The 27,452-nt window shown below is 43.5% G+C and overlaps 1 protein-coding gene across 1 annotated transcript; it reads right to left on the bottom strand.

Moving 5' to 3' along the window:
- Positions 1 to 4,130: 4,130 nt before the first annotated feature.
- Positions 4,131 to 27,116, bottom strand: LOC135049955 (myeloperoxidase-like). Its single transcript, XM_063955992.1, has 12 exons — positions 26,941 to 27,116; positions 25,952 to 26,127; positions 23,871 to 23,991; positions 22,431 to 22,560; positions 19,709 to 19,915; positions 18,244 to 18,559; positions 17,628 to 17,788; positions 15,754 to 16,006; positions 13,908 to 14,078; positions 13,119 to 13,356; positions 9,318 to 9,526; positions 4,131 to 5,974 (listed from the first exon to the last, which is right to left on the bottom strand). The coding sequence occupies exons 1-11, from the start codon at positions 27,114 to 27,116 to the stop codon at positions 9,328 to 9,330; spliced, it is 2,148 nt and encodes a 715-aa protein (XP_063812062.1). The 3' UTR covers positions 4,131 to 5,974; positions 9,318 to 9,327.
- Positions 27,117 to 27,452: the final 336 nt, after the last annotated feature.

Here is a 27,452-nt window from a genome sequence, read left to right as displayed (position 1 = left end):
CGGTGCCACCACAGCAATATAAATCACATTGCGGTTGCATTCATTGGGGATGTGACCGCAATGTGTGTGGCAGTGTAGCCGCTGTCTGAATGACCCCCATAGACCAGATAGTACATATTTGAAAAATTCTGAAAAGACTCCAGAATCTCCTCAGCATCTTTTCAGTATTTGGTGGATTGGAATGGTTTTGGTCCTGAAGAACGATGTTGGGTAAAGTCCTTTGGATGTCCATGCTGCTCAACTGGTACACAAGTTACACAGTAAGTTTCACTTTCCCCATAAACCTTTTCTGGGGTGTATGGTCCCCACTTACCAGGTCCGGTGGCTCTGACTGTGGTGAGTTGCCTTCTTACTGCTTGTGGTCCCTTTGCCTTGTTGCTGCGGGGACTGGCAGCATATCCTTCACCCCTCTGCTGCTGAAACTCTGTTACAGGCGACTGCAGCTCCCATGGGGACACACGTGCCACTCTGTTCTAAATTAAAGGTGCAGGTGCACCAAAACATCATGTCATGTTGGTGCCAAATTTGAACCATTCCCTATATAAGGATATCTCTGGGCCCCAACCAGTGTCAGTGTATTAGGATCATATCCTGTAACCCAGCATCTGATATGTTGAGACTCCTAGGGGTACATATATTATCATTCGTGTTCATTCGAGATTGTATCCACAGCCATAAAATGCAGCGCAGTAATTTACTAAACACCGAACTTGTGCACTGCAGGTGGGAGATAGATGTAACACGTGCAGAGAGAGATTTGGGTGGGGTGTGTTCAATCTGAAATCTAAATTGCAGTGTAAAAATAAAACAAGCAGCCAGTATTTACCCTGCACAGAAACAAAATAACCCACCCAAATCTAACTCTCTCTGCACATGTTATATCTGCCATATCTGCAATGCACATGGGGCCTAATTCAGACCTGATCGGTGCTGTGCATTTTCACACAGTGGGCGATCAGGTCTGAACTGTACATGCGCTGGTGCCGCAGTGTGCCGACGAAATACCAGACAGTCGATGGCCATCTCAGCCCTGCGAACGCCTCTGCCTGATTGACAGGCAGAGGCAGTCGCTGGGCGGGAGGGGGCGGGCCGGCGGCGTTTGACCGCCATTTTAGGGGCTCGGTATGAGCAATGCAGGCATGCCTAGACTGTGCGGGGGACACGCTGCGGTGGCTGCATGACGTCACACGCAGCCGCTGTGACCCTCACAGCGACGAGTAGCTCCCTGCCAGCGTGGAGGAGCTGCGCTGGTAGGGAGCTACTCTTCAAGTACAAAAGCATCGCCGCTGTGCGATGCTTTTGTATTTGTGCGGGAAGTGGGGGGGGGGGGGTCGGGCCTGACATGCGGGGTGGAATAGCCCTGTGCTGGGCGTCCCCTCGCATGTCTGTGTGACTAAATTTAGCACCTCTACGATCAGGTCTAAATTAGGCCCTTGGTTTTGCCCAACTGCTAACAAATTTGCTGCTGCGATCAGATCTGATTCAAATATGCATATTCGCAACTGCGACTAGGCGCCGTCACAATGACTGTGGCTACATCTGTACATCACTTCAAATGCAAGGAAAGAAGACACTGAATGAATCTTTCCAAGTTAACTGTTTACTGAACTGCTAAAAAATATATAGTTTGGGCCAGTGTAATGAAGTACAGTATGTGAAGTTATGATAAAAAAAAAACATAACAGCATAAGGAACATACACAGACTAGGCACAGCTATAGGCCCAAATGGTTTGAAAGAGAAAGGACAGATGTTGACGTGATCATAGATTGGACAATCAAATGGTAAGACAGGGAGAATCATTTTATGGCTGTAGCTATTGATGCCTGTGCTCCCTGGCACATCCAGAAGACATCAACTCTGGATAGAGCAACCAACAGACCTGGCAATCCTATTCCCTAGAACAAAGAAAGTTTGCAAGTCATAGATTCCTGCAAACTACTGGTTGTTCATCGGGAGGCTTGCCACCTAGCAACAGCTGGTGGGTAGACTACCACATACCTGGTAGTTGCTTGGAAAATTGGTTGGTGTCCAATAATGCTTGGGAAACATATACTCATAGGGCCAATGAGTGGCGTGCATTATCAAAAGTAGGAACATAGCTTTTGTTGCTGCACTATAGGTGGCAGCATCCCAGGAGTGTCCCTTAAATTGGGAACTGTGAATGTCATAGCTTTTCATAGCTGCAACTATTCATCCTCTAATTATAGTGGGTTTGGCAGGCCAAAAAGGTTTACGGCAAGTAAGAAACAATTGTGAAGCATCACCTGTGAGTAGAACCGAATATTTCAAGTATGAGTTGAGGTGAGTTATCAGACAAAGAGTTGGATTTGTCTAAAGGCTCTTTGGATCAGTTACTGTATATAAATTAAGGCTAGTTCCGCATCCCTGGTCATTAAGACTAAGGCTAGTAATAATACGAATTTTCTTAATAAATGGGTACATAATGGTATAACGTGACTGCAGTTAGCCTTGCTGATAACAAGGCAAGAGCTGCATTATAAAAGCAGATGGTGGCAGATGCCTCATAATTGATAGAGGAAAGTGAGAAACTCATCTAGCTGTATTAGCAGTACTACACCATGCGTTCAATTCTCTAATCGTGTCAGGGCAATTTCATAGTATGGAAACTGGATTTATAATCATTTTAAGACCAAGGGGTCTATTTATTAACATTATTTTTGTTTTCACACCCCTTTCACATTATTTTAGTATCATCTGAATTCAGGGCTGGACTGGCCATCTGGCACTTCTGGCACATGCCAGAAGGGCCGATGGGCAGGTGGGCCGATCCGGTCCCTCAGAGAGCCAGGAAGACCGCACGCAGCACAGCCTCCGGCTTTCAGCTTCAGCTGCCCCCACCGGTCTCCATGGAAATGGAGGCGTGATGCAAGTCCACGCCCCTGGACTCACGGTGTGCCCCCGCCCCCCCAGCAAGCATCGCCATGGTAATGGGGGCATGCCATGAGTCCACGCCCCCATGACTCGCGACACGCCCTGTACATCGTGGTGGTGCGACCCCCCCCTGCGATGTGCATGCGGTAGTGACGGTGGGGGGCGGCGCATGCACAACAGGACATTGGGGTATTTTTTACGAAACATACCCAGATGATGCTGCGAAGAGGCATCGCAGGGACAAAGCTTGACTGCAAGCTCTGTCCCTGCATGCGATAATTGATACATCCCTGCGATGTAATCAATTATCGCAGTGTGAGTTTGGGCGATTTTATCACCACACATCCGCATCCTGGATCGAGGAGGGGGGCCCGTGTGCAGACTCCGGGTGGGCCCCCTCCTCTCCATGGCGCTGTAGGCTCCAACATTGCGCCGGAGCCTACTGCGCATGTGCAGGTCTCTGGAAACATGGTGCCCGCCATGTTCCGGAGACAAAATTTAAAGTGCGCATGCGCAGCAGCCATTTTGGAGTCAATTTTGTGCTGGACGGAGGCAGCTGCAGCGTCCGACTCTGGAACCCGGAGAGGTGAGTACTAAAATATGGGTGCAATGTGTGCGGTGTGGGGCCCCCCTAGACCCAGGGGCCCGTGTGCACCGCTCACATTGCACCCATTATAGAAACGCCAATGTGTGAGCCATAAATAATACTCCGCTGGTTAATTAGTTTGATCTATTATGTGACCATATTATCTGAGATTTACGCTGATATATAGAATCAATGTTGAAGTGAACTTTAATAATGAATAAGTACACAGAGTTTCTAATCTTTTTTTTTTATCACCTTTATTTATTCACTTTCACTTTTTCATTTTATTTTTCACATAAACAAGGCATTTTTATATATAAATAGAAATTACAGTTTAATATTACATAATTTTCTCTAAGAAAGAGACAATCTTTTCTATTTTTTGCTGTTCTAGTTAGGGGGAATAAATGCTTTGGCCATGGGACACCGACAAGTGTGTCCCATGACTGTGGCATTACCTCCATGCTAGTGGATCCTGGTGCTGGTTTTAAAAATGTGGTGAACCCCTACTCATTTTTTAGAATAAGGGCTGGCTGCAAGGGCCCGATACTGGTTCATTATACATGGGGGACCTATACACATTTTGTTTCCGTATTTTTTGAACCAGCACTGGCTCAAAGATCCTGGGGCTGGTAATGCTATGGAGAGAGAGAGAGAGAGAGAGAGAGAGAGAGAGAGAGAGACTGTGGGAGACGGAAGGAGTGGGATAGAACACACAATAAAGGCCATTCCTTTTTCTGTGTGCTCTTTGAAAGGCCAGCACATTATGTTTATTGCAAGATTTGACACATTTCAGGACGACAATCTATCAGTGTGTATAGCAGAAACAATAATTGACCAATGTTCTCAACAACAGATATATCTGCAGATGGCAGTGGTTGTTGGTCAGTGTGTATCATCTACAGACACAGTATATCTGCAGATCGATTGATCTACTGCTATATCTTTAGCTGTGTGCCCACCTTAAGATTTTTCCAGTAGTGCCCCTTATTAGTGTTAGAATCAGAGAAGAATGAAAACATCATGTTTCCATATTGTTTCTCCTTTTCATATCGCCATCTGAAGTTGGTGAAATGAACTGAAATGTATCTTTGTATATTAATATCTTATTTATGTGTTATATCAGCATTGTATTGGAGGTTGTTGATCAGCAATGTGAGCTGTAGGATGGAGAAATGTATGCAAATTAATAATCAATATTGACCATATGCAAAGTCTCTGTGAGATTCACCTACAGATGAGATAACCACATGTGCATTTAGGTAAACGATCACACACTGTACTTGTCTACACTCCCTGAATGAGAGTGAGATGAGGCAATTCTCAGAGCGTCTTCTTAGTAACGCCCCCATGCAGCACGGTAAGAAGAACCTTCAACACATTTAATTTCATTTAAATGCATGAAGTGTTTCTATCTTGTTTTGTGGTCATTTTCTGACTAGCACAAAAATATCAAGAAAAGTGCTGAGTGTTGGTTCCTTTGAGAGAAAAGAAGTGCGTTATGGAGGGAATGGAAACGTAAGCAGGGAGAATTACTGGAAGTGTTGGGAAAGTGTCATATGGAAGAATAGAATATATTGTGTAACTAATACTAGCTATAATATTTCCTAGACTTTACCACAATTTGTAGATGTGTCTCTCTTTTCATCTTAGCTGAGATCACGGGTATTGTCAGCAGGTTTTCCGCTATGCATGTGCATGTTCGTGGGTTTTTGCATATAGTCGCACCCGCAATCCATAGGAAATGCACTGAGTGATCGTGGATGCAACTATAGGCACCTTGCAGCGAATAATCACAACTGCGGCAAGATCGCACCTGTGACCCATTCGTGGGTAAGATGAAGGTGTCCACATCTGTATAAGGTTTATACCACAGAGGGAGTTCTTCAATTTTGAGATGTGGACAGGGCCGCCAAGAGGGGAGGGTGGGTATTAATTACCCAAGCCAAATATTGTTGGAAGGGGCAGGGTCTGTCACTGACCCCCCTCCCTCCCTTCCTCTTACCTGTCAGCCTCTGCAGGAGCTTCTCTCCTTAGCACAGCACATGTTTCTGTGTGTTGAACTACAGTGGGGCCAGGGAGGCTGCTGCAGGAGGGCGATCACACTGATCACCCCCCGGATTTGCTCCTGGCTCCAGGCACCCACTCCTTTTTAACATGCAGCAAGTACTTCTTTTTCTAAGGGGCATGCCACGCCACCCATGATTAGGCCACTCCCCAAAAAGTACCGGGACCCAGCACATCTCTCTACAGCCCTGACATGTTATGTATATTATTAGCATAAAGATTAAATAAAATGTACAGCAACAAATTTAGATACATGAGTGATAATTACTATTAGCAATAACAATTTTATTAATATAACATACTCATTTAAATACATCATCTGTATTATATCTTTGTAGGATTAGCAGAGAAATTCACTGACATCTTCTTTATCTGTCCATGTTGGATACGTCAGTTTTTCTCAGTGCTTTCAAAACGAAACCAAGACCTAGAATGCAAGAACAAACATTCAATAAAGTAAAAAAAATTACCTTTTCCAGTATCAGAATACATTTATTTTGACTTAAAGTAGTGTTATTGTCTACACACAGGTTCGCTATCAGAGCATTAATTTACAAATTATTTTGATTCATGCAGAAATATTAAACACCTGCAAGAACAGGGCAATCAGGAGCGTAAATCAGCAAGCATCAACAAATGTCTCTCTGAGACTGTCTATGATTCTGGGATCATTATGCGATTCCGGCAGATGGGAAGCCGGCAGTCGCAATACCTATGCCGGCATCCCAAAGGTCACGATCCCGACAGGGGGCAAGGTAAGTATTTAAAGTAACCTAACCCCTCCTGGTGGTTCCTAACCCAAACCCCCCCTTCCCACAGCCTAACCCTAACCCCCCTTCAGGTCGTGCCTAAACCTAACCCCCCGCCCCCCCACCACCACCACCACAGACAAACTCTAACCTTCCCAGCCAAACTTACCTTCTGAAATACCCGCTGTCGGGATTCTGGCGTCAGGATCATGACCTGTTCTTGATTCCAGCATCGGTCTGATGGGTTTCGGGATTGCAGTGTCGGTATTTCGACTGCTGGAATCCCAAAAGTCGGTATCTTGAACATGTGTCATGATTCCATATAGCAGCACTGCCTAATTTAGATTTTCACAACTTATTACCCTAATTAGTCTTGTTGTCCAGATATATATAACACATCTTGAAAGCATACCTCCATGGCCATCTTAACAGCATTGTAGGCCCCGGACAAAGCAATGCACTGGGGCCCCTACACATCCATTCATGGAAACCAGTAAGACAAATGATAACTTTCCCTCCTGTGGTCCTGTGTCGTCTCTCCACATGATTCCATACAGAGAATGGCTGTCAGCACTCTGATTGGTGGATAGCTCCAGCCATCAACCAATCAGCATGCTAACAGCCATACACTGCCTGGCTGAAGGCTGGGCGGCAGGTAGCGAATGCTGCCTTGCAGCTCCGATTGTGTGACCACCACCTGCCCCTGCTCAAAGACCCTAGAACTGTGGGGCCCTAGGCAGCTGTCCACTGTGCCTATACATTAAGATGGCCTTGCAATACATCCCATATAGGGGCCTATTCTGAGACAGACACAAAGTGACTAGTCCTGCGTGATGATAAGGGGGAGCTGTATGTTGGTGGAGGAGGAGCATGCTGCACTCTGCCCCACCCCAAGCTTTAAATGGCATGGAGGGGTGAGGGGATCAATGTCCATATCTATCCCAAGCTCCAGCTCATTTAATGTAGTAAGTTGTTTCACTTTCATAAAGGCATGCATAGTTGGGCTACCATATTACTCTTAAACATTGCATTCAATTCAAGATGGTTACAACTAGACTGGAAATATTTTTCAAGTGCAGATTTTATTATGAAAATCTGTGTGTAGAATCTTGCTTTTTGCTCTTTCAGATGGGTGGATTAATGCTGAGGTAAGAACCCCAAAACATTTCTTGATGGTGCTTAGGTAAAAAACAAAACAAAAAAACCCACACACATTTACTTTAGTTATCTTTCTTACAATTTCAATCAAAAACACTTGTTTGGGTAGAACTTATATTTCTGTGTTGGAAGAAGCAAAAACACTAATGATATCTTCTGAAAAATGAAAACAAAATGATTGCTATTCATGTTGGAATGTGACAAGCCCAAAAACAGAATATGCTGAGTACAGGGGTGAGAAAAGCATCAGCGGTGAAGTGTTTTAGGAAAAATATTTATTTATGTAAAATAGATATAGATGAACACTATGGGGGTGAAGCAATTGTTGCTGTTAATTTTTTGTCGGAAAAAAAGGGCTGTCATAGCGTTTTTTTGTCTATGGTGCTATCGGGTAATTCCATTCCAGACTATTTGTTTTCGGATGAAAATTGACCCGTTTTCATGCAAAACATGTATCCGGGATAAGTTCCCAGATCTATGTCCTTTCGTGACTGCTGCTAGGCAGGTGAAACAAAATTGGCTATTGGGGACAAGTGAATTACCCATCGGGGATCAGTTAGCCATAGTAATTTGCCGCAGTTAATTGATTTCCACCCTATAGGCACTTTCAAAATACAGAGCAACCAGACTTATCTCCTAGGTTTCACCATAGAACCAATAATGTTTGCATGCGCGGCCGCATCCCGAGGGTCTGTGCATGCGCAGCAGATATAGTGCACGTGCGAGACCCTTCACTATGCGATCGCATTTTGGAAGTGTACGATCGCATAGTTAATGACAGGCAATGGGCTTCCAGGGGCGGCGATGAGGCGTTGGGGAGAGGAGAACAGGAAACGCAGGCATGTCATGACCATTTTCAGGGGCTGGCCGATGATGTCACCTGCATTTCCTGTGATTGGAAACATGGTATAGGCAGGTGTCAACCTCTATTTGAGGTTGCTGCAATGTGATCGCAAATGAATTGCAACTGCATTGCGAGGTAGCGCCACACATACTGGACGGCCTTACCCTGTGCTGGCATACCCCCAACATATGATTTCAGTGGTCACAGATTTTGCTTCGATTGTAAAATCTGCGACCAACCCGGAATGACCTCCTTAGTTCAGACAAGTCAGATATTGCAGTCCTCTTCCCACAATATGTAATTCTTAAGGCAATATAACCTCCACCATAATTGTTTTTTCTACATTGAGTGCAAAAATGCTTTTGGAGACCTGTTTTCTTTTGTTTGTCATCTGGCAACCAATTGCTGCAAAAGCTGCTGCAAAGATGTTTCCTTTACTGTATGTCAAAATAACTAAAGGAAACAAGTCTCCAACACCGTTGATGCACTCAAATGCAGGGAAACGATTATGGTGGAGGTTATGTTGCCTTAAGAATTACGTACTGTGGGAAGAGGACTGCAATATCTGACTGCTAATTTGACATCTCTTTGTGAGGAAGGGAAATAATTAATATTTTAGCATTATGTGCTTTTTTTTGTAATATGAATAGTAACCATTACATTTGCTTTATTAATTTTATGTATGCTAGCACCAGGACCATCTCCAGACCTTTTTATGACTAAAATAACTGTTTATCTACTAACATGCCTCTCAATAAGCACTGCCAGTGGACTTTACAAGTAAAAACAACATGTTTTTTTTCCATCATATACATATCTTATAGGGCCAAATGTTAAAGCCTGCGAGCTGATCTATATTACTGTAGCCTAAATATTATTAGTGAAAGAGCAGTTTTAAAAAAGTCACTCATCTCTACCAACCATCTTCAGGAGATGTTTAAAATCAAACTGCAAATGTAACCTTATATAAAAACCATGTTTCATTAATGACAAGTTCTTTTCTGTTATTGTGTACTCACTGTCTCTGTCTCAACTTCTCCAAGGACTCAGGTCCAGCGATGGGATGTTTAAACAGTTGACAAAATCTTGTGGGTACTTGTTCCCCATGAAGACATTGCGAGGGACCTGTTTGATGTTAGTATTACTACATATGATACTGGCCAGAGTCACTTTTTCTATTGAGCTTCTTTGCGCTGGATTGAACACTGTGGGATTTTCATAGTAAAACCTAAATAGAAAAGTATCAAATGATTATTCATCTTTTTTGTGCACAGTTCTATCTATTACCAAAAGTAAAATTCAAATTAGGAGATAAATGGAAAAGTTTAATTTAATGGGAGGGATGTACTAAAGGGAAAATGTGGTAATCCCCCCGTTTTCAGTTTTACCGCATTTTCATATGTGCTAACCCCCGGCCGCCGTGTTCTCGCCCTGATGGTATCTCCATCTTTTGATGGTGATACCCTATAGGAGCCTATGGGCTTCTTTCCGCCAGCCGCTGCATCCTGCCGCCTCCACTGCCCCATCACGCTGACGCCGACCCGCTCCCCCTGGCGTATTTCCATGCAAGCAGCCCTGGTCACGGAAGCTAAACTCCTCCTCCCCCTAGCAACACAGCCGGAAGTCCTTCCGGCTGCAGATAGGAAGAGGAGGTGCCTGCTGCTGCTTCCTGGCCAGGGAGGAGAGGGAGAGCCCAGGGAGGTGACGGAGACACCCACACACCTTCTCACAGGTATCGCAGGGGTCCTCCGTCACTGCATTGCGATGTTAATCACATATGTATGTTAGTACATATGCGATTAGCATCGCTGCGGTAGGCGGCGAGGGGCGGCGATATATTTTAATACCTCCCGCCCAATGAGAGGTGCCAGATTTGTCAGTAGGATTTGCCATACTTTTATCCTTTATTGATAAAGTGGAAACATATAACGCAGAACTATACACTGAGGGGTTATGAACCAAAGAGCTGACATGTATCACAAGATGAAGATGGCCCCGCCCAAACAAACATGCAACCTAAGGTGTCGGGAATACTTAATACTGAAAGTAGCATAATAGCAAATGTAAAAGAAGTTACAGGGACATACAGTATGAACACCTTTAAGAAGAGGGCCTGCCAACACCCTACCACCTATGGCAAGAGGGTCTCCCCTTCTACATGATGCCTACAGGAGCTCAGGAATCAGGATTACAGGATACAACTGTCCTTGAACAGAACCAGTCACTGCATACTGGTGAATAGAGACTGTGCTGCTGGGTGCTCGGGCAATGGCTGGAAGTGAGGAATGTACTTATTGAATAATATGTAAACTTGCAGGGGATATAGGGGTTAACAGCATGGCAGCATTCAGCATCTCTGTAGCAGATAGAGAAATGCACTACAGCAGTTCTTGTTAGAAGCAGCAGCGGCTGCAGTCCATTTGCTACAGCGCTGACTACACTGTGCAGGGGGTGGGGGGGGACTAAGCACATATGAATATCCATGTGTAGATGTATGTAATATATGTGCTTGCAGCTTGTCCGGTTTGGCAGTGACGCTGTGTACCATAGCCGCTGGGGTGAACCTGAGACTTGGTATTAGGATTCACTCTTCTAAGCCCACCCCTAGACTCTCAATTGGCTAGTTTCAGAGGAGTCTGGGGGCAGGCTCAGGAGAGGGAAGCCTAATGCCGAGTCCCGGGTTCTGCACAGCGGCTGTGGTACACAGCACCGCTGCCGATCCGGACACACTGCCAGTACATATATTACATACATCTACACATGTATGTTTATATGTGCTTAGCAGACCCCCACCTGCAGAAGGTAGTTAGCGGTGCAGCTGCCACTGGTTAGAAAGTCTGGAAGAAACAGAAAAAAAGATCCTGCAGACTAGAGGCATAGATGGATTCCCAGGTGGATGATTAACCTGGAGTGGGGATCAGCAGTCAGGAACACAAGCATTTACAAGACTGTAGAAGTTGCTGGGAGAACAGTGGTAAAATGTAATACTCTGTGGTTACTTGTACTGTGGAGCCAGGGATAGCAAAGCTTGTTAGTAACAGGAGCTAGGAAATCAGGAACAAACTTGCTAGGAGTCAGAATGACTTATGCACTGCACAGAACAAAAGGCAGACAAGGGATACATAGGGACTGCAAGTCTATGTTTGGTTGCTAATGTCATCTAATGAAAGAGGCATTCTGACTGGAGGAATGGGAATGTAATCAGCTGATATGCTCCAACAGCAACAATTGACCATTTGCTCCCAAACACTAGAAAACAGTTTTACAGCATTTAGGAGCAAATGGTCAATTGTCATTTGCTCTTATCCATTACCAGGTTTTCATTCCAACCAACCAGATCTGACAATAAATCTTTAGGTGTAAGGGCAGCATAGTGTTCAATGTACATAGTTAGTATTCTAATGACCAATATACAATATACATGAGCTTATTTACAATACATAGAACATTCTACATTTCTAATGACCTACCTACAATACACAGGTAACCATAGGGGGTTTTGTGCAAAATAGAGACCAGTTTATTGAGCACTTTAGAAAAAAGAGAACATTCTAGTGGCCCTTACATAAACCAGTCCCCTCTAGCATACAGACCCTTTGCTAGTGTACATCATAAAATAGGGTTTCTAGCATACTGTATACCGTAAAATAGGGCCCTTTCTTTTAGCAATAAGCTTTATGTGTTTCCAGGTACTGACAAACCTCTCTACTGAAGCTTATGCAGCAACAATGGAAGAAGTTTTAGCAATTGTCTTACATTCTCAAGAAACCTCTGAGAATTCAAGTGAAAGCCTTGAGGCCAAAAGATAGGGGATAAGCGCTGCTCCCAAAATAAGAAGACCTACAGGCCTGTCTTATGTACACCCTCTTACAGCTAACATGGACACCAGGGCACTTACAGGAGTCAATATATTTTGCTACAGTAAATTTATTTTATATACCAAGTTGCAGAGCTTGATTAACAACAAGGCAGTGCAGACGCCCACCTAGGGACAAAGGGAACCCATGGGGCATGCCTGCAACACGCTCTGTCACCATGATTGTGATGCGAATAAGGGATGCAGGAAGGGATGGCTATGCTCTGGCAGGCTATGCATGCATGAGACATGGATGTACCTATGTCTTGACATGCCAGATACTGCAGACTTATAGGTAGCAGTGGTTTAGTGCAAACATTCCTGGAATTTAGCTCAATTGTTTTAGAAGAAGCAAAGGTTAAAGAAGGTAAGTTTGTTTGGCCTGAAGCTGGAGTGACACTATGGGGGGCTAGCCTGGAGTGACATAAGTTGGGACTGGGAATAACACATGAAGGGAGCTGGAGCATTGTGCCAGAGCTTACTGAGCATGCGCAGTTCTTTGGATACATGGCGCATGCCATGTTCCAGAGACTAATTCCACTACTGTGCATGTGTGGCAGACATTTTGGCTGTGATTTTTGCCACGTCTGCAGCGCACGACGCTGCACTCCAAGTAGTTAAGTAATAAAACATGGGTGTGGTGTGGACACATTGCATCTATTATAGAAACGCCAATGGCTGGAGTGATAATTTAGGGCGTATGTATAGGTTAAGTAAATTGTAATGTTGATGTACCTAGACTGGTATCTTGCCTTGGACCCAGACCAATATCTTGCCTATGGCCCAATGGAGTCTTAATCTAGCTCTGTTGAGTTGGAGACACCATTACAGTATCTATCCTTTATAATAATACTAAAGCAGTTACTGGACCCTGTAATAGATCAGGGAAATGCATGACAGTTTATTGTCTTCATTTATTGGAATATAGACACATGTATAATTTATATGTTGTAAAGAAACTTACCGGTCTCCATCTCGAGCTCTACGGAACTGATTTCCAATCAGGCAAGAAAGCAGCTTCCCAGTTCTTCCATTGGGAACCAGGGGCTCAGAGACTCCTCCAACCCAGACATCAATGTTTTCAGGTGTTCCATATAAACTAATCAATTTTTCTGCAAGCTGTCTATTATTCAGCACAGTAGCCAACTCCTGCACATTACGAGGTGCAGAAAGGCCACAGAACCTCCTCCATGAGTTGTAGCCTTTATTGAAAAGAACAGAACCAGGATATACCTTTATTTAATAATACACTAATAAGCATGATAACATAGAGAGAGCTCATTATATTGTAAGAAATGGTATACATAAATAATCAGCATAGTGCTGATTTCTGATTGCTCTTATCCAGGAAATAGAATCAGTAAGTAATATTTAATATGTAAGTTCACAGCCTAATGTACAGCAAATATCTAAACGCTAAATAATACGAGGGTGGTTCAATAAATAAGGTAAAAATACCTCTCATTGTGCACATTTATTCAACTCATACATATACATATAGGGGCTAATTCAGGATGGATCGCAGTGTGCGATCCAACTGGAATTTTTGCTGAAAAGATGCGGCCGCATGCGCAGCGCCCGTCCTGCGCATGCACCCGCATTTTCTGTGGGGGGGCCGCAGAAAAAGCGGTCGCCTCTGCCTGTCAATCCGGATTCAAAATTATAAAAAATATTTTAGCCTACAGTGTATGATAGTCAGTCTGGCGAGTGCTTTATTTTAGAACTTAAAGTTGACTATTTATTCTAAAGTTACCTGGCAATCCATGTTCCCGACCTCGTTGCATATTGAGAGAAGTTAGATCAAAACCGATACGCTTGACCAACTTGAAGAGTCGATCCCTCAACTCGTCAACCACCATCTGGTTCTGGCGGTTTAATTTGGCCCGATTGGCTATCAATCCCCGTAGCAGAGGATCAATTCCACCTGGAAGAAGCATTTAGTGTATGAGGCTTAATGACTAGACCAGTGACCATAATTTACACATATACTGTAAGTAAAAAAATTAAGTAAAATAAAAATATGTTTGAATAATGGAGGTAGAGTAAAAGTAGTAGGAAGAAAATAAAAGAGTCAGTGAGTGAAGCATTGTCTGACACAATCTCTTCACAACCAAAATGCATTGCTCAAATATTAAAAAGCATCACTATATGCTACAAAACGTGGGAATGCCATAGCAACCAATCAGATTATACTTCTTATTTATCTAGCACATTCTATAATACCTGGAATCTGATTGGTTGCTATGGGCAACATCCCATCTTAAATAGAACTCCCATCTTAGTAAATTTACCCCTATGTGTCAGAGTACTATACAAGTGTCTTAGGGCCTCATTCAGACCCGATCGCACGCTGCACTTCTTTGCAACCGTGGGATCGGATCTGAACTGCGCATGCGTGTGACCCACAATGTACAGGCGTGTCGGCTGCCGGTGACGACCCGTACGAAGAAAGCAATCGCAGGGGCGATCGCAAACAGATTGACAGACAGAAGGCTTTCGTGGGCGGCAACTCAACGTTTTCTGGGAGTGTTTGAAAAAACACAGGCGTGCCCGGCCGTTTCCAGGGAGGGTTCCTGACATCAGCTTCTTCCTGGATCATCGCAGCGGGTGAGTAAGTCCTGGGCTGTGCAGAAACTGCACAAACTTTTGTTTGTACAGCTCACTGCACAGCCGAACGCATCCCTGCAAAGTCCTAACCCCCTCCCCTGTAGGCGGTGATTACCTGGTCGCAGCAGTGCAAACAATAGCCTGCATGCGACCAGGTCTGAATTAGGTCATTAGATCTTGTATAAAGCAGGTAAAATAATAGCATTTTGAGACTGTAGTTTTACTTTGAGAATACAGGCTCTTATGTGGACTTAAGGGGAGATGTATCAAAGCTTGGAGAGAGATAAAGTGAAAAGAAATAAAGTACCAACAAATCAGGTTCAGTAATCTTGCAGGCTGTGTTTGCAAAATGACAGTAAGGAGCTAATTGGCTGGTACTTTATCTCTCTCCAGTTGGACATTAATCAATTTGCTTCTTATGACTGATGAGTTGAGCATAAGTTAGACTGGAGAGGTGTGTCAGCGCATTCACATGTGAGTACAGAGCAGTAACAAACGTGAATATGTCCGCATCTTGGCATGCCCAAAGGGCAAGGTGTGATTTACTGTGTTGATGATGCAGCTATGTGCTGGATTTTAAAATGTATACATCTTAAGATATGTGCAGCTAAAAATAAACCCCCGAAATGTACATACAGTATGCATATGTATTGTGCTGTGTATGCATCTACTGCATTTTTACATCTCACTGTGAATCAGGCCCACAGTGTTTATTTCACCTAAAGGCGCTTGAGTGTCAGATCAGAGTACTGATAAGTTAGTCCACGGTGGCACAATCTGCTCTGCTTTTGCCTCCCCATTCCACAGATAGCCAATCCATGCAGTATTTATACATCCACAATTCACACAATTTATAGTCTATAACTAGCGCTTGGATGATGATGCTGAAATAATTGGGATTAGTTTTATGTCCAAAAGTGTAACTACTACAGTATGACAGTTTGAAGGACCATATTTTACACATAAGCTGCATGATTATAACAGGTTGTTACCTTGTGTCACCACCCTCCAGCTGGCAAAGAATGTCATATGCAGTGGTACTGCTGGTTCTTGGCCGTAGGGGCGGTAACCCTCCGCTAATCGGTAACTGAATGGCTGTATCAGAGTATGTCCCATTCTGAAGGCAATAGTGAAGACATTGGACACCCGTGGGTCCTCACTCTCATTGTAAGACCTATATGCAGGAAGAACTTTCGATGCCTCGTTGCCCACCAGCAGTGGCAGCCAATCTTTGTAATTGATTTTCTATAAACAAAAAATAAAGCATGCTTAACTCAAAATGCAACTCAAAGCAATAGAAAAAGAAATGTTTCATTGTACAGTACCTACTTGATAATAGAATAATTTACATTTGACTTTTCTGGTGGAAAAAGATGCATATTTTTTTCTACCCTATCTACTTCTGAGCTGATATTTTTAACTGGTCTTGCAGTTATATTTAAAAATCCACAAAGGTGTTTGTAGCTTTTCTACTTTTGAGCTGGACATGTCAGCAAACATGTATGGATTCATTTTAACAAGATCATTGTCATAGCACTTAAGCTAGGTACTCACTATGCAATTTTTCAGTCGAACCGACCTTTGGTATGATTTTTCTGCAAGTGAAAGCTCCTGATATCTGTGCTACATACTCTACAATTTTATTTACAAATCTGCCAAATTTCTGGCTCATGGATCTATAATTTGTATATGTCCCCCCACAAGGAGAAGGGGAGTTCAGGAAAAATCATAGGAAATGGCTAATTACTAAGCGACAGAGCAGCGGCACAAACAAGCAGCAGCTGATAACACATCTATGAAACACTGCCATACATCAGCGGCAGAAAAGAAAAGTGATGCAAGATGTAATTGTCCTTGGGCCCCGACACCCACCCTTATGTTGGATATTAAAAAGGACATGAACAGTTTAACAATACAAGCACTTCAGGGGCAGGGACTGCCACTTTTCTGGCTGATGTGCTTGGTTTGTTTGAGATCCCCACAAAATGAGCTACCAATGGACTTAGAGCAGCTAACAGTGTTCTTTTGTTAATGATCTCTTCTCTACAATGGAAAGATGTCATTATCATCTTCATCCTTAACCTCATCATCACACATTAACTCATCCCCACTGGAATACACCATTACACAAGTCTCTGTACTTCAATATAATTGTCAGGAAAGGTCTTCCTCATGGAATTTGTAATTCATTTTTCTCAACATCATCTTTTCCACATTTTGAGGAAGTAGCCTCCAACTTCAATCACTCACAATTAGAGATTCCTCAGAATCCGAACCGCTCAGAACATTGGGATCCAAGTCTCACCTGAGCCACGGCTCGGGTGTTCCCACCAGACTGGGATTCCCATTCGAGGCCCAGCATCATCTTCCGGGCATCTTATTCTTGCGGGAGTTGAATTATATATAAGGCAATATGTTTTATTGTTTTGTTTTTTTCTATGTTTTTTTGCAGTAATCTGTTTTTTTCTTTAATATTGTGAAATAATGTTGTGACTTTACATTAAATTTCTTAAACCCTCTCTGCCCTTGTGCACCGGTTTTTGCGGGGACCAGTGTGCACCAATAAAGGGTTAATGTTAAAAGTATTACTACTATTAGGAGCTCTGGGCTGCACTATGGGCAGTTGCAGCACCAGTAGAGGATTAATGCTGCCCTGTGTTAGGAGCTTTTGGCTGCACTGTAGGCAGTGACAAAAAACAACACCAATGTGCACTAAGGGTTAATGCTGCCCTTGTATTAAGAGCTCTGGGCTGCACTCCAGGCAGTTACAGCACCAGTGTGATTGTGCACCAATAAAGGGCAGTTACAGCACCAGTGTGATTGTGCACCAATAAAGGGTTGATAAAGGGAAGACATTATATTGTACCTGCAAGATGCTTCCTACAATCTTTCGGGTTTCTTGGTACAGCTTTTCCCCAGACCAGTTTGGCTTTAATGCATGCAGTTCCGTTGCAATACGATTGTGTTCTCTCATGAAGAGTGTGTGAAGTACAGTAAGACCAGGCATTTCACTGACACGAGTGTCCCCTAAACAGATGAAAAACATCAGAAAACTATACTGGTATTTCACCAGTAAACTTTATGGTATAATACTCTAAAGTAATCTTAGGGTTAGGCTGTGGGGTAAGGGTTAGGCTGCAGAAGGGTAGGTTTGGTCAGGGCCGGTGCTAGAGTGTTCGGCAGCCCCCTGTAAACTTTAAATCTGCGCTTTCCCATACTTAGTGATGGGACAACGCGCACCTATGGCGCATGGCAAAAAAAAAAATTCTATTAGACTGAGGGATACAGTATATGACGACCATAAAAGCTGACTATAGTAGAGTATCGTATAGTCGTGTCCCAGCACCTGTCGAATCATAAATAGCCATTAAAAAAAGAAACAAAGCCATCATTCAAGAAAGAGAAGCACTTGTGGGTGAAGTCTGGATTATGAAGAAGATAAACCACCTAAACTACTCCAAAAATCTTTGCACAAGCCTCACCTGCCAGGAAACAAGGAATTTTGGCCGATTTGTTTGTCATAATACATATGTCCTCCTGATTCTCAGCAAAAGGAAGGAATGAATGTCCATTATCTGTGAAGTTCTGATTAATGGTCAACAGGCCTAGTTGGTTGGTGGTGTTCCGAAGCTTGTTAGCAACTATCGCATCACTGCCATAGATTTGGCTTCCATCAACGTATGAGGTCAGGACATTGATCTGTTCACGTACAGGAGTGCTTAGACTGCACACTGGTGCTGATCTAAACATTGGCAGACAGTCATTTCTGTTTGTAATCCGAGGATCATTTGGTGGAATCTACACACAGAAAAATAATCCAATAACATTAGTAATATAAGACATGCTTAACCATATATTTATGATCAGTATTCAGAATTAATATAATTAGTGATCTTATATACATTGGACCTCATTCAGCAGCAAATGCTGCTGCGATGCGATCGTATCCTCCTGGGTCTCATCGCGGGGCTCCGGAGAGGTATTTAAAAATGGGTGCAGTGTGTGCGGTGGGCCCCTCTGGACCCAGGGGCCTGTGTGCGTTGGACACATTGAACCTATTATAAAAACGCCAATGATGGTGTTGTTTCAGGGATGATGTAGGGACAGGGTTGGACTGGCCCACGGGAAACCCCGGTGGGCTCCACTGCCAGGGGGAGGGGGAGGTGGGGCAGCGCCCCATCTCCTCCTCCTCATCCAGGGATCAGGTTCCAGACTGTGCATTTGAATTATACATATGTTACCTTATACTGCACAGGACTATGGTGTATCTTCTGCAGTGCATTGCTGTTATTAATCTGGTATCATTTATGCACTAGCAGTATTAACAATATATATTTATCAAGGGGCCCAGACAATGCACTCACTAGTGGTTATCCAAGCCTTTGTGGCATCTGGTCAAAACCCCCTCTGGAGTGACCACACCCCTAAACATGGGCCCCTGCCACTACATTCCACCTGTGGGCCCTTCATGCCCCAGTCCGACACTGTGTAGGGAGCTTGGTTGGCTCGTGCTGAATAATACTCTGCATGGCAGTATTTCTGGCTCATATTGGGGGTAATTCAGAGTTGATTGTAGCAGCAAATTTGAGAGCAGATGGGCAAAACCATGTGCACTGCAGGGGGGGTGGGTGGGAGATATAACATGTGCAGAGAGGGTTAGATTTGGGTGGGTTATATTGTTTCTGTGCAGGGTAAATACTGGCTGCTTTATTTTTACACTGCAATTTAGATTGCAGATTGAACACACCCCACCCAAATCTAACTCTCTCTGCACATGATATATCTGCCCACCCTGCAGTGCACATGGTTTTGCCCATCTGCTAACAAAGTTGCTGCTGCGATCAGGTCTGAATTAGGCCCAGTGAGAGGAAATTAAACACACAAAATGTAATTTTCCCAGAAGTAAGACTTCTGACTAGTGAATTGATTAGTGAGAACATTGCTTACCATCAGAGGAAAGCAGGGGTGTGACCGAGCACAACTGGTCTCACAGTCCTTTCCTTCAAAGAAAGTTGTTCTGGAAGGGGTGTCCGGAGAAAGATCAGTATCGTGATCCACGTACTGGCCCCACTGCATGAACATGAGTGATCTCTCATCATCTAAGGTCAGGGTCTCAGTAGGGAACCTTACAATTTCATTTGATACTGCACGTGACTGGAAAAAAATTCAGGTACAGATATTATATGAGTGTCAAATATAAAAATACTAATCTCAATATCATACAACAAACTCACTTTATCTTGTTGGAAGTAGTGTGGGCAGACTGGGCTGAGCCTGTAGTCACTAGGATCCACCGGAGCTCAGCTACTGTGCATGCGCGGCATCTCCGCACGTCTTTACTCCACAAACTCCACAAGGACAGGTCAGACCAGGAGACTCTCACCACAGTGAGAGCCTTGCAGTGCACTACAATGCCCAGCAATATCCCAAGCTTTAACTTCTCTTATGCATATAATTTGCCCACTGCTGTTACAACTTTGATATCTTTTTGCAATTTGACACTTGTTGTCAGCGGTGGCTCCTACCTTTTTTGAATGGGGGGGGGGAGGACTGCTACCCATGATGGAGAGAATATCCAGAATTTACCAGAATTTCCGCAGAGCGTGCTGCACATGACTATTACATAAGTCCCCGTGTGTGGACTTATTGCCACCGGCACCCACGTTTGTATTACACACATAGCGCCATCTGTAACTTTGCCAAGTACATTATATTTGGGTTTAACATTCTGTCTACAGCACTTCTGCTCCTAGCACATTCCTCTTGGCATTACTGTGACAGTTTACTCTTCTACCTGCTGTCACCATATACTCTGCTAATATACCTTCTGTGAAACAAACACATACTCTAAACACCAGATTGCAGGATCCAATCTTATTGTTGTCCTCACTGATAATGGTATCCGGACTCTGGCTTGACACCAATTAGGTCGACACCCATTGGTTGACAGTGGCTAGGTCGACATTAGAAATAGGTTGATACAGCCATTAGGTCGACCTGAACAAGGTCGACATGAAAAAAAGGTCGACATGAGATTTTCACATTTTTAATTTGGACTTTTCATACTTTACGATCCGCGTGGACCACGATTGGTAATGGTAACCTGTACCGAGCGCAGCAAAGCACCTTGCCCGCAGCATGGCGAGTGAAGCGAGCCATGCAAGGGGACGCGGTGCACTAATTGGGGTTCCTACTAATAATAATGTTATTTATATAGCGCTCTTTCTCCCGTAGGAATTAAAGTGCTTTACAGGCATCAAGGACATAACATATGATACAAAGGATTTAGTATTACAGCAAGAAGAAAAACACACAGAAATAAAAAAAATAAAAAGAAACAGAGAGCACAATAAGCATAATGCAGGGTTGGAGCAGTCATTATGGTTAATAACTTCCACGGGTACCACGAAAGGTACCAGGTGAGGCAGCCATATAGGGCACACTATGTAGGATTACCCTGGGTGGAATAGGTGACGCCTAGAAGAGATGACAAAAATGGCTGCTATTTCTTATCCCTTCCAATGATTAGAATTTTTTATCGCCGCTATTTGCGATGATAAGAAATTAACATTCACCCGGATGTGAAAAAAAAAATTGCATGCAGGTATTGATATGCAAAAAACTTGCATGCAGGGATTACAACAGCAATCAGTTCACTTCTACTTTGGGAGGCAGGGACATCTGCTGGCCTGTGTTCCGGAGAAACCCTTTACTGGTGTTTTCTGCAATCTGTATCCCATAGGCTACAGTGACTAATGCCATCTGAAGATGGCGTTAGCTGACAGAGTCAAACTCTGGAGTGTTTCGCTTGATAAGTCCGATAGCTTCACATAGACCTATGGGTCCGTGGTTTACGTCAAAAATGGAGAAGCTGCAATATGTGTTTTTGGATTGGATTAATGATAAATAGGCCCCTAAGCATTGTCGGCCCTTTCATAGTGTTGCAGTCAGGTCCACAAATGTCTCCTTATGCCCCTACCCCCATATAGGCTGTGCATGTAGCTTTATCTAAATCTGAAGGGTTGTGTGACCGGGAAGGCAATAGGCAAAGGTCCCCATGAAATAGTTTCCATGAAGTTTGGGAGCAGCGAGCTTATCTGTACCACTCAATCAGCTCTGCATTGATGGCTATTATTATTATTATTATATGGTAGGTTGGGTGGAGTGGGGAATGTTAAAATTTAATTTTAACTGAAGAACCCAGAATATTGTTTACGTAAAAAATAGTCACCTAAATCTGAACTGATCTAAAATAGAATTGGTTCCTTTAAGTATTGGGTTCCAGACTGTGCACTTGAGTTATAAATTATACATACAGTATATTACATTATGCTGTACAGTACTATGGTGTATTAACTATATATATGTATTTATCAAGGGGCCCAGACCACGCACTCTCTAATAATTAGCCAAGTCTCTGTGGTGGCTGGCCGCACCCCACCTGGATACTGACCACACCCCTAAGCATAGGCCCCTGCAACTGCACTTCCTCGGTGGACCCTAATGCCCCAGCCCGACACTGGTGATACCTATCAGCCCTCATAACTCACTACTCTCACTCTCACACAAAATTGAAGTGGGAAGAAGCATTAAGTCAACTGCCACCCCCCCCCCTCCCCCCCCCCCTGTTTAATATCGTTAGCTATTTTGGTACAAAACCTATTATTACCAAGGGTAGAGGGAATCCATTGATGTTGAGGTTTGGAGTCCAACCCCGAGGAAGTGAGACTCCATCTTCATATTCTGGATTCAGCAAACGCTTGAAACCTGTGTTGGATGCCCCAAGGGTGGGTTTCTTTCTGTAAAATGTGTTTAAACAACTATTAGCAGCAGCAATGTGTCACCAGGGAAACTAGGGTACAGTTTATCATACCTCCCAACTCTCACAATTTCAGTGGGACAGTCATGTTTTTCTGGGACTGTCCCACTGTCCCACCCATGAATACAGTGTCCAATGGAGGGGAAAAGCTGTGGGTGAGAGCGTGTGATAGATGTCGGGCAATGCACACAGCATCTATTCACAGTGCGGGGAAATCCTGGGGCCAGGCCAGCATCTCACAGAGTGCTGGGCACACCACCTTTTCGGTGAGGCCCCACCCCTTTTCAGGGTCCCAAATTGGCAGTTTTTAATGTTGAGAGATATGGTATATCATATATAAAATTAAAGAAGGTGTTGGTTGTACAGATTACTGTAGTGTGCTGTATAACAGGCAACAACAATTAAACATAAAAACTGCAAATCAAAAGGTATAGGGGGTATCCATTGACCGCGGCTAATTGTACTGCCGGGGGCTACCCTATTAGCCTCGATAAGCCGTCACGAGATGCATTTTATAGGGGATTTTGTTTCACCTGCCTCAGGCAGGAGAAACCAAATCCCCGGAAACAGCCCTGTTTTCATTCGGAAATGGGTCTGTTTCTACCAAAAACACACAGGTTTCACTGGACCTGTGTGTTTTTGTGAGAAAATTTATTTTTGTACAGGTGAACAAATTGGATAACCTGCAAAAAAAATATCAGGAAATATCGAGTAAAATTGCCTGATGTTTCTTCTCAGGTAATTGGAAACCCCCATTGAATTCACAACAAAACTCAATTTACTTGAATATGTTCTCATTTTATCTTACAGATGTCCTCATACACCAAGTAACTGAGCTGCTCCACGAGGAGTAGTGTACCATTTGTAAAGTTTGTATCTTATTCACATTGCAGACACAGCAAAACACCACTCACAATGTACTACAGATGCCGGGCTGTGACTTTAACCGCACAGGGATTACACAGATAAAGCGCAATGGAACTTGGTGTGAGGAGAAGTCACAGTTGCTTCATCGTAGCACATTGTATACAGATCCAGGCTCATTCTCAGCTAGGTGCACAAATGACACACATGAAATTGATCAGTGTAATCATCAAGCAAAGTAGTTTTGTAGCTTCCAGTTGTTTTATATGTGTGACTGAGCAAAAAGATGCTCTGCGTGACTGACTCAGGACCTGGCACGCCGAGAAGGGATGTTTGGAGCGAGTGAAGCAACAGTGCATGAGGACACATCTGTACACATGTGTGATTTATCCCCAGTGTGTGTGTTTCTCAGAAGAAGTCTCTTACATGTTGTTACACTCTCCAGTAATGGTGCGGTAAGGTGAGGGATCGCAAATCTTAGGGAGGTACTGGTAGGCGCATCCACTTAGTTTGGAAATAATTTCCTTCTGTTCAGCTGTGAGTATATCTAAAAACAACACATAGACATGACAATTACTGCTTAGTCCCATTATGGTGTAGCATAACAACATAGTATAAATGCAAGAATAAAAAAACTAAAATGAAATAAAATTGTATTTAGATTTTAGGCAACATACTATTCCAGTTGTTCCAGATACTGTTTTTTGCCTAATGGCTAAATCAGTGGTTTCCAAACTTTTTTGAATCACGGCGCCCTAGAATATCAGAATTTTTTTCACGGCACCCCTAGGCCAAAATTTTTATTGAGACATTTAGAAAGAAATATTACATTAAGTAGATCGCGTTTATATGTCATCCTTAGGGTCAGTTGTGTGGTGAGGGACAAGATTTGCTTCTGTTTGGCCACATATTTTATGACTGGCAGCCACCAGCACTGGTTTTGCCTATTATATTGACAATGAATAATTTGAATTGGTCCTGGACCATCAACCCAGGGCACCCCTGCAAATGTCCCGATGCACCCCAGGGAGCCACGGCACACAGTTTGGGAACCTGTGGGCTAGATGTATCAAACTTTCCAAAGAGGCCACGTTAAGGTTCCCAGCAGTATTCAGCTATGGACTGGCGCTATTTATAATTACTACACCAATATAGCTGAATAAAATAAATGTATATAGAAAAATTCAATACTCTATTAGTATATTATCACAATAACAAATATATTTCATTTATGCTCTAAACAATGCAGTTATAGAAAAGCAATTTTCAACCCTTCTAAAATATATTCTCATGTTAACTTTGTGGTTTTGTGCTGAGAATAATCTGATCCTTCTATATGCCTGGTGTTGTATAGTTCATATACTCAGAAATATGTTTGTGGAACTACAAGTCCCATGTACAGATGGCGCCACGGTTATCTTGGCTTCAGTGCTGCACCTAGGCACACCATGGTTTAATAGCATAAGCCCTTCATCTATTGTTCTCAGCAGCAATACAAATACAGAGAGAACAATACATCAGTGGATTAAGTGTCTCATTCCAACCTGATCGCAAGCTGCCATTTTTCACAGCGCAACGATCAGATCGCTACTGCGCATGCATATGCACCACAATGCGCAGGCGCGTCATACAGGTACAAAGCGGATCATTGCCGAGCGATGGAGATAACGAAGAATCCATTCACACAGCCGATCGCAAGGAGATTGACAGGTAAAAGGTGTTTATGGGTGTCAACTGACCGTTTTCTGGGAGTGTTTGGAAAAACGCAGGCATGTCCAAGCGTTTGCAGGGTGGGTGTCTGACGTCAATTCCGGGACCAGACAGGTCACAGGCTGAAGTGATCGCAAGGGCTGAGTAAGTTCAGACCAACTCAGACACTGCACAAAATGTTTTTGCAGAGTTTGGCTGCACAGGCGTTCACACACTTGCAAAGCTAAAATAAACTCCCCTATAGGTGGCGACTATCTGATTGCAGCGCTGCAAAAAGTAGCTAATGTCTTGATACCAGCAGTGAGTAGCCACTGTTGCATTTTGCCCACCTGCAAGAAGGCTTTTTCAAAGAGAATTTCCCAGCATGTCCTGCCAGAGTTTTAATTTTAGGCAATGATAAAAACTGTGGCAGGGCAAGCTGGGATGTGTAGTTTCACAACAGCTAAGAGACATTGGTTGGCCTGACTTAGGTGTTCCCTGATCATCAAGGAGGAGAGGATTCTGGGAGATGCAGGGTAACAGCTACACAGGTAAGTTTCCTAAACCTTTTCACCTGTTAAAGTTGCCACAGTATAAATGCACAACATGCAGGGTTGGAGGCGGAGCATAACATTAAAGTTTTAATGTATGCAAAAACCCATATGAGTAGACCAATTATTTAATTGTGAACATTGTGGCAGTGTGGGGCCACTGACGATTATTATTATTATAGATATTTGCAATTATGCATAAACAGTTTTCTGTCACAAGAGGGCAGTTACAGTATGTTTGTTTTACTCTGTGTTATTTGTTAGTACCTGAGATATTGAAGGGGCCTGGGTGGATCAGTTTCACTTTCTCAGTTATAAGCAGTAGAGTGAGGTCCATGTAATCAGCCGCCCGAATTGCATTTCTGCTTATTGCCACGGGTTGTTTGAAGAATGCCAATAGATCACCTGGATTTACAGTTTCTCTCTTCACACGAGACTTCAACCTAAAGTGACAGGCTACACATTAGTTATTGGTTGACAATTACTACTTAGCACAACCGACGCTCTACAGTGGAGCAGCTCACCGTCAAAATTAACCTGGGGCTACCAGACGTGTGTCTAAAACAACAGTTCAGCCTATCTAGCTGCTGTCCGTGCTGCACACGGCAGGTACTCTGGCTATAAGCTGGTGGTCATAATAATGTGACTTGACTGTGTATTATTTATTGTTTAAAGCCCTGCATGTTTACAAATAATAGCATAAGATATTACCAGGCCCAGAGTAGTGGAAAGACATCATAAGACCAGGCTTATAGCATACTCCCAAATTGGCTCAATTTCAGGTCAGCATTGGCCCATGTGACATACCTATCCCATGTGACATACCTCTTAACTGACCCGATATAGTCAGGACAGCCCTGCTCTTTGGGCGCTGTCCCGTCAGCCCAACTGTGAGCTGCAGTGTGCCGCAGATGGGGGAGGTTGGGAGGGAACTCTCTCATAGCTACTCTGCATAGCATCCAGGCACTGTACAGAGAGGGTGAGGGCAACCCAGCAACTTGGGGAGCACTGGGGTTGTAGCCATGGAGTTCTGCAATGAGGTCTTATGCAGGTACCAATAACACCCTGGGGCAGCAAAACTGGGCCTGGATATCCCTACCAGAATGTCAGAACATCAGAATAACAAAACAGACAAGGGCAACTTTTTCATTGAGGTTATTATTTCTCTACAGATGATCAGCTAACAGATGCTAAACCAAAATTTCACCCTCCTTGCCATAGGGTCCCTGGCCCCACCTACACTACATGGTACTTACATGGTTCTGGTCCCTGTATAGGCCTTATCGACAAGCCGTTTGGCTTCTTTGACACAGTCTGTGATTATACCACTTTGCAGCTCTCCCAGTCCACCTTGTAAAAAAAAATAAGACAAAGGATTATAAAACTGTGAGGCCAGGCAGAAAACAGAAAGCAAAACTAACATAAAAAGCATAACTAAGGATTGTGTCTGTGTAGTGGTTTTCTCTAAGGGTTTTACTAATGGGGATTTTTTAGCCTTGCATCTAGTTGTAATTCTGCCTCCTTCAAGCTACACCAAAATATAAAATGCTATACTGAAGTCACTCAGGCTGGAAAGCATCATATATATCATATTGACAACCAGCCCCTTATCGCATGGAAAATGGCATTTATTAACACTGCATGCATGAATAAGCACACAAGGGATGGCTCGTCCTAGAAGAGGTGTCCCTTTAGTAATAGTGGACTTCCGAGTTTATGACCTTGAAGTCCTACTACACATTCGTGGCCGCAGACCAGCGCATGTGCA

Source organism: Pseudophryne corroboree, chromosome 2 (genome assembly GCF_028390025.1).
Source record: "Pseudophryne corroboree isolate aPseCor3 chromosome 2, aPseCor3.hap2, whole genome shotgun sequence".
Classification (NCBI taxonomy): Eukaryota; Metazoa; Chordata; class Amphibia; order Anura; family Myobatrachidae; genus Pseudophryne; species Pseudophryne corroboree.
This window is presented reverse-complemented; position numbering and strand designations above follow the sequence as displayed.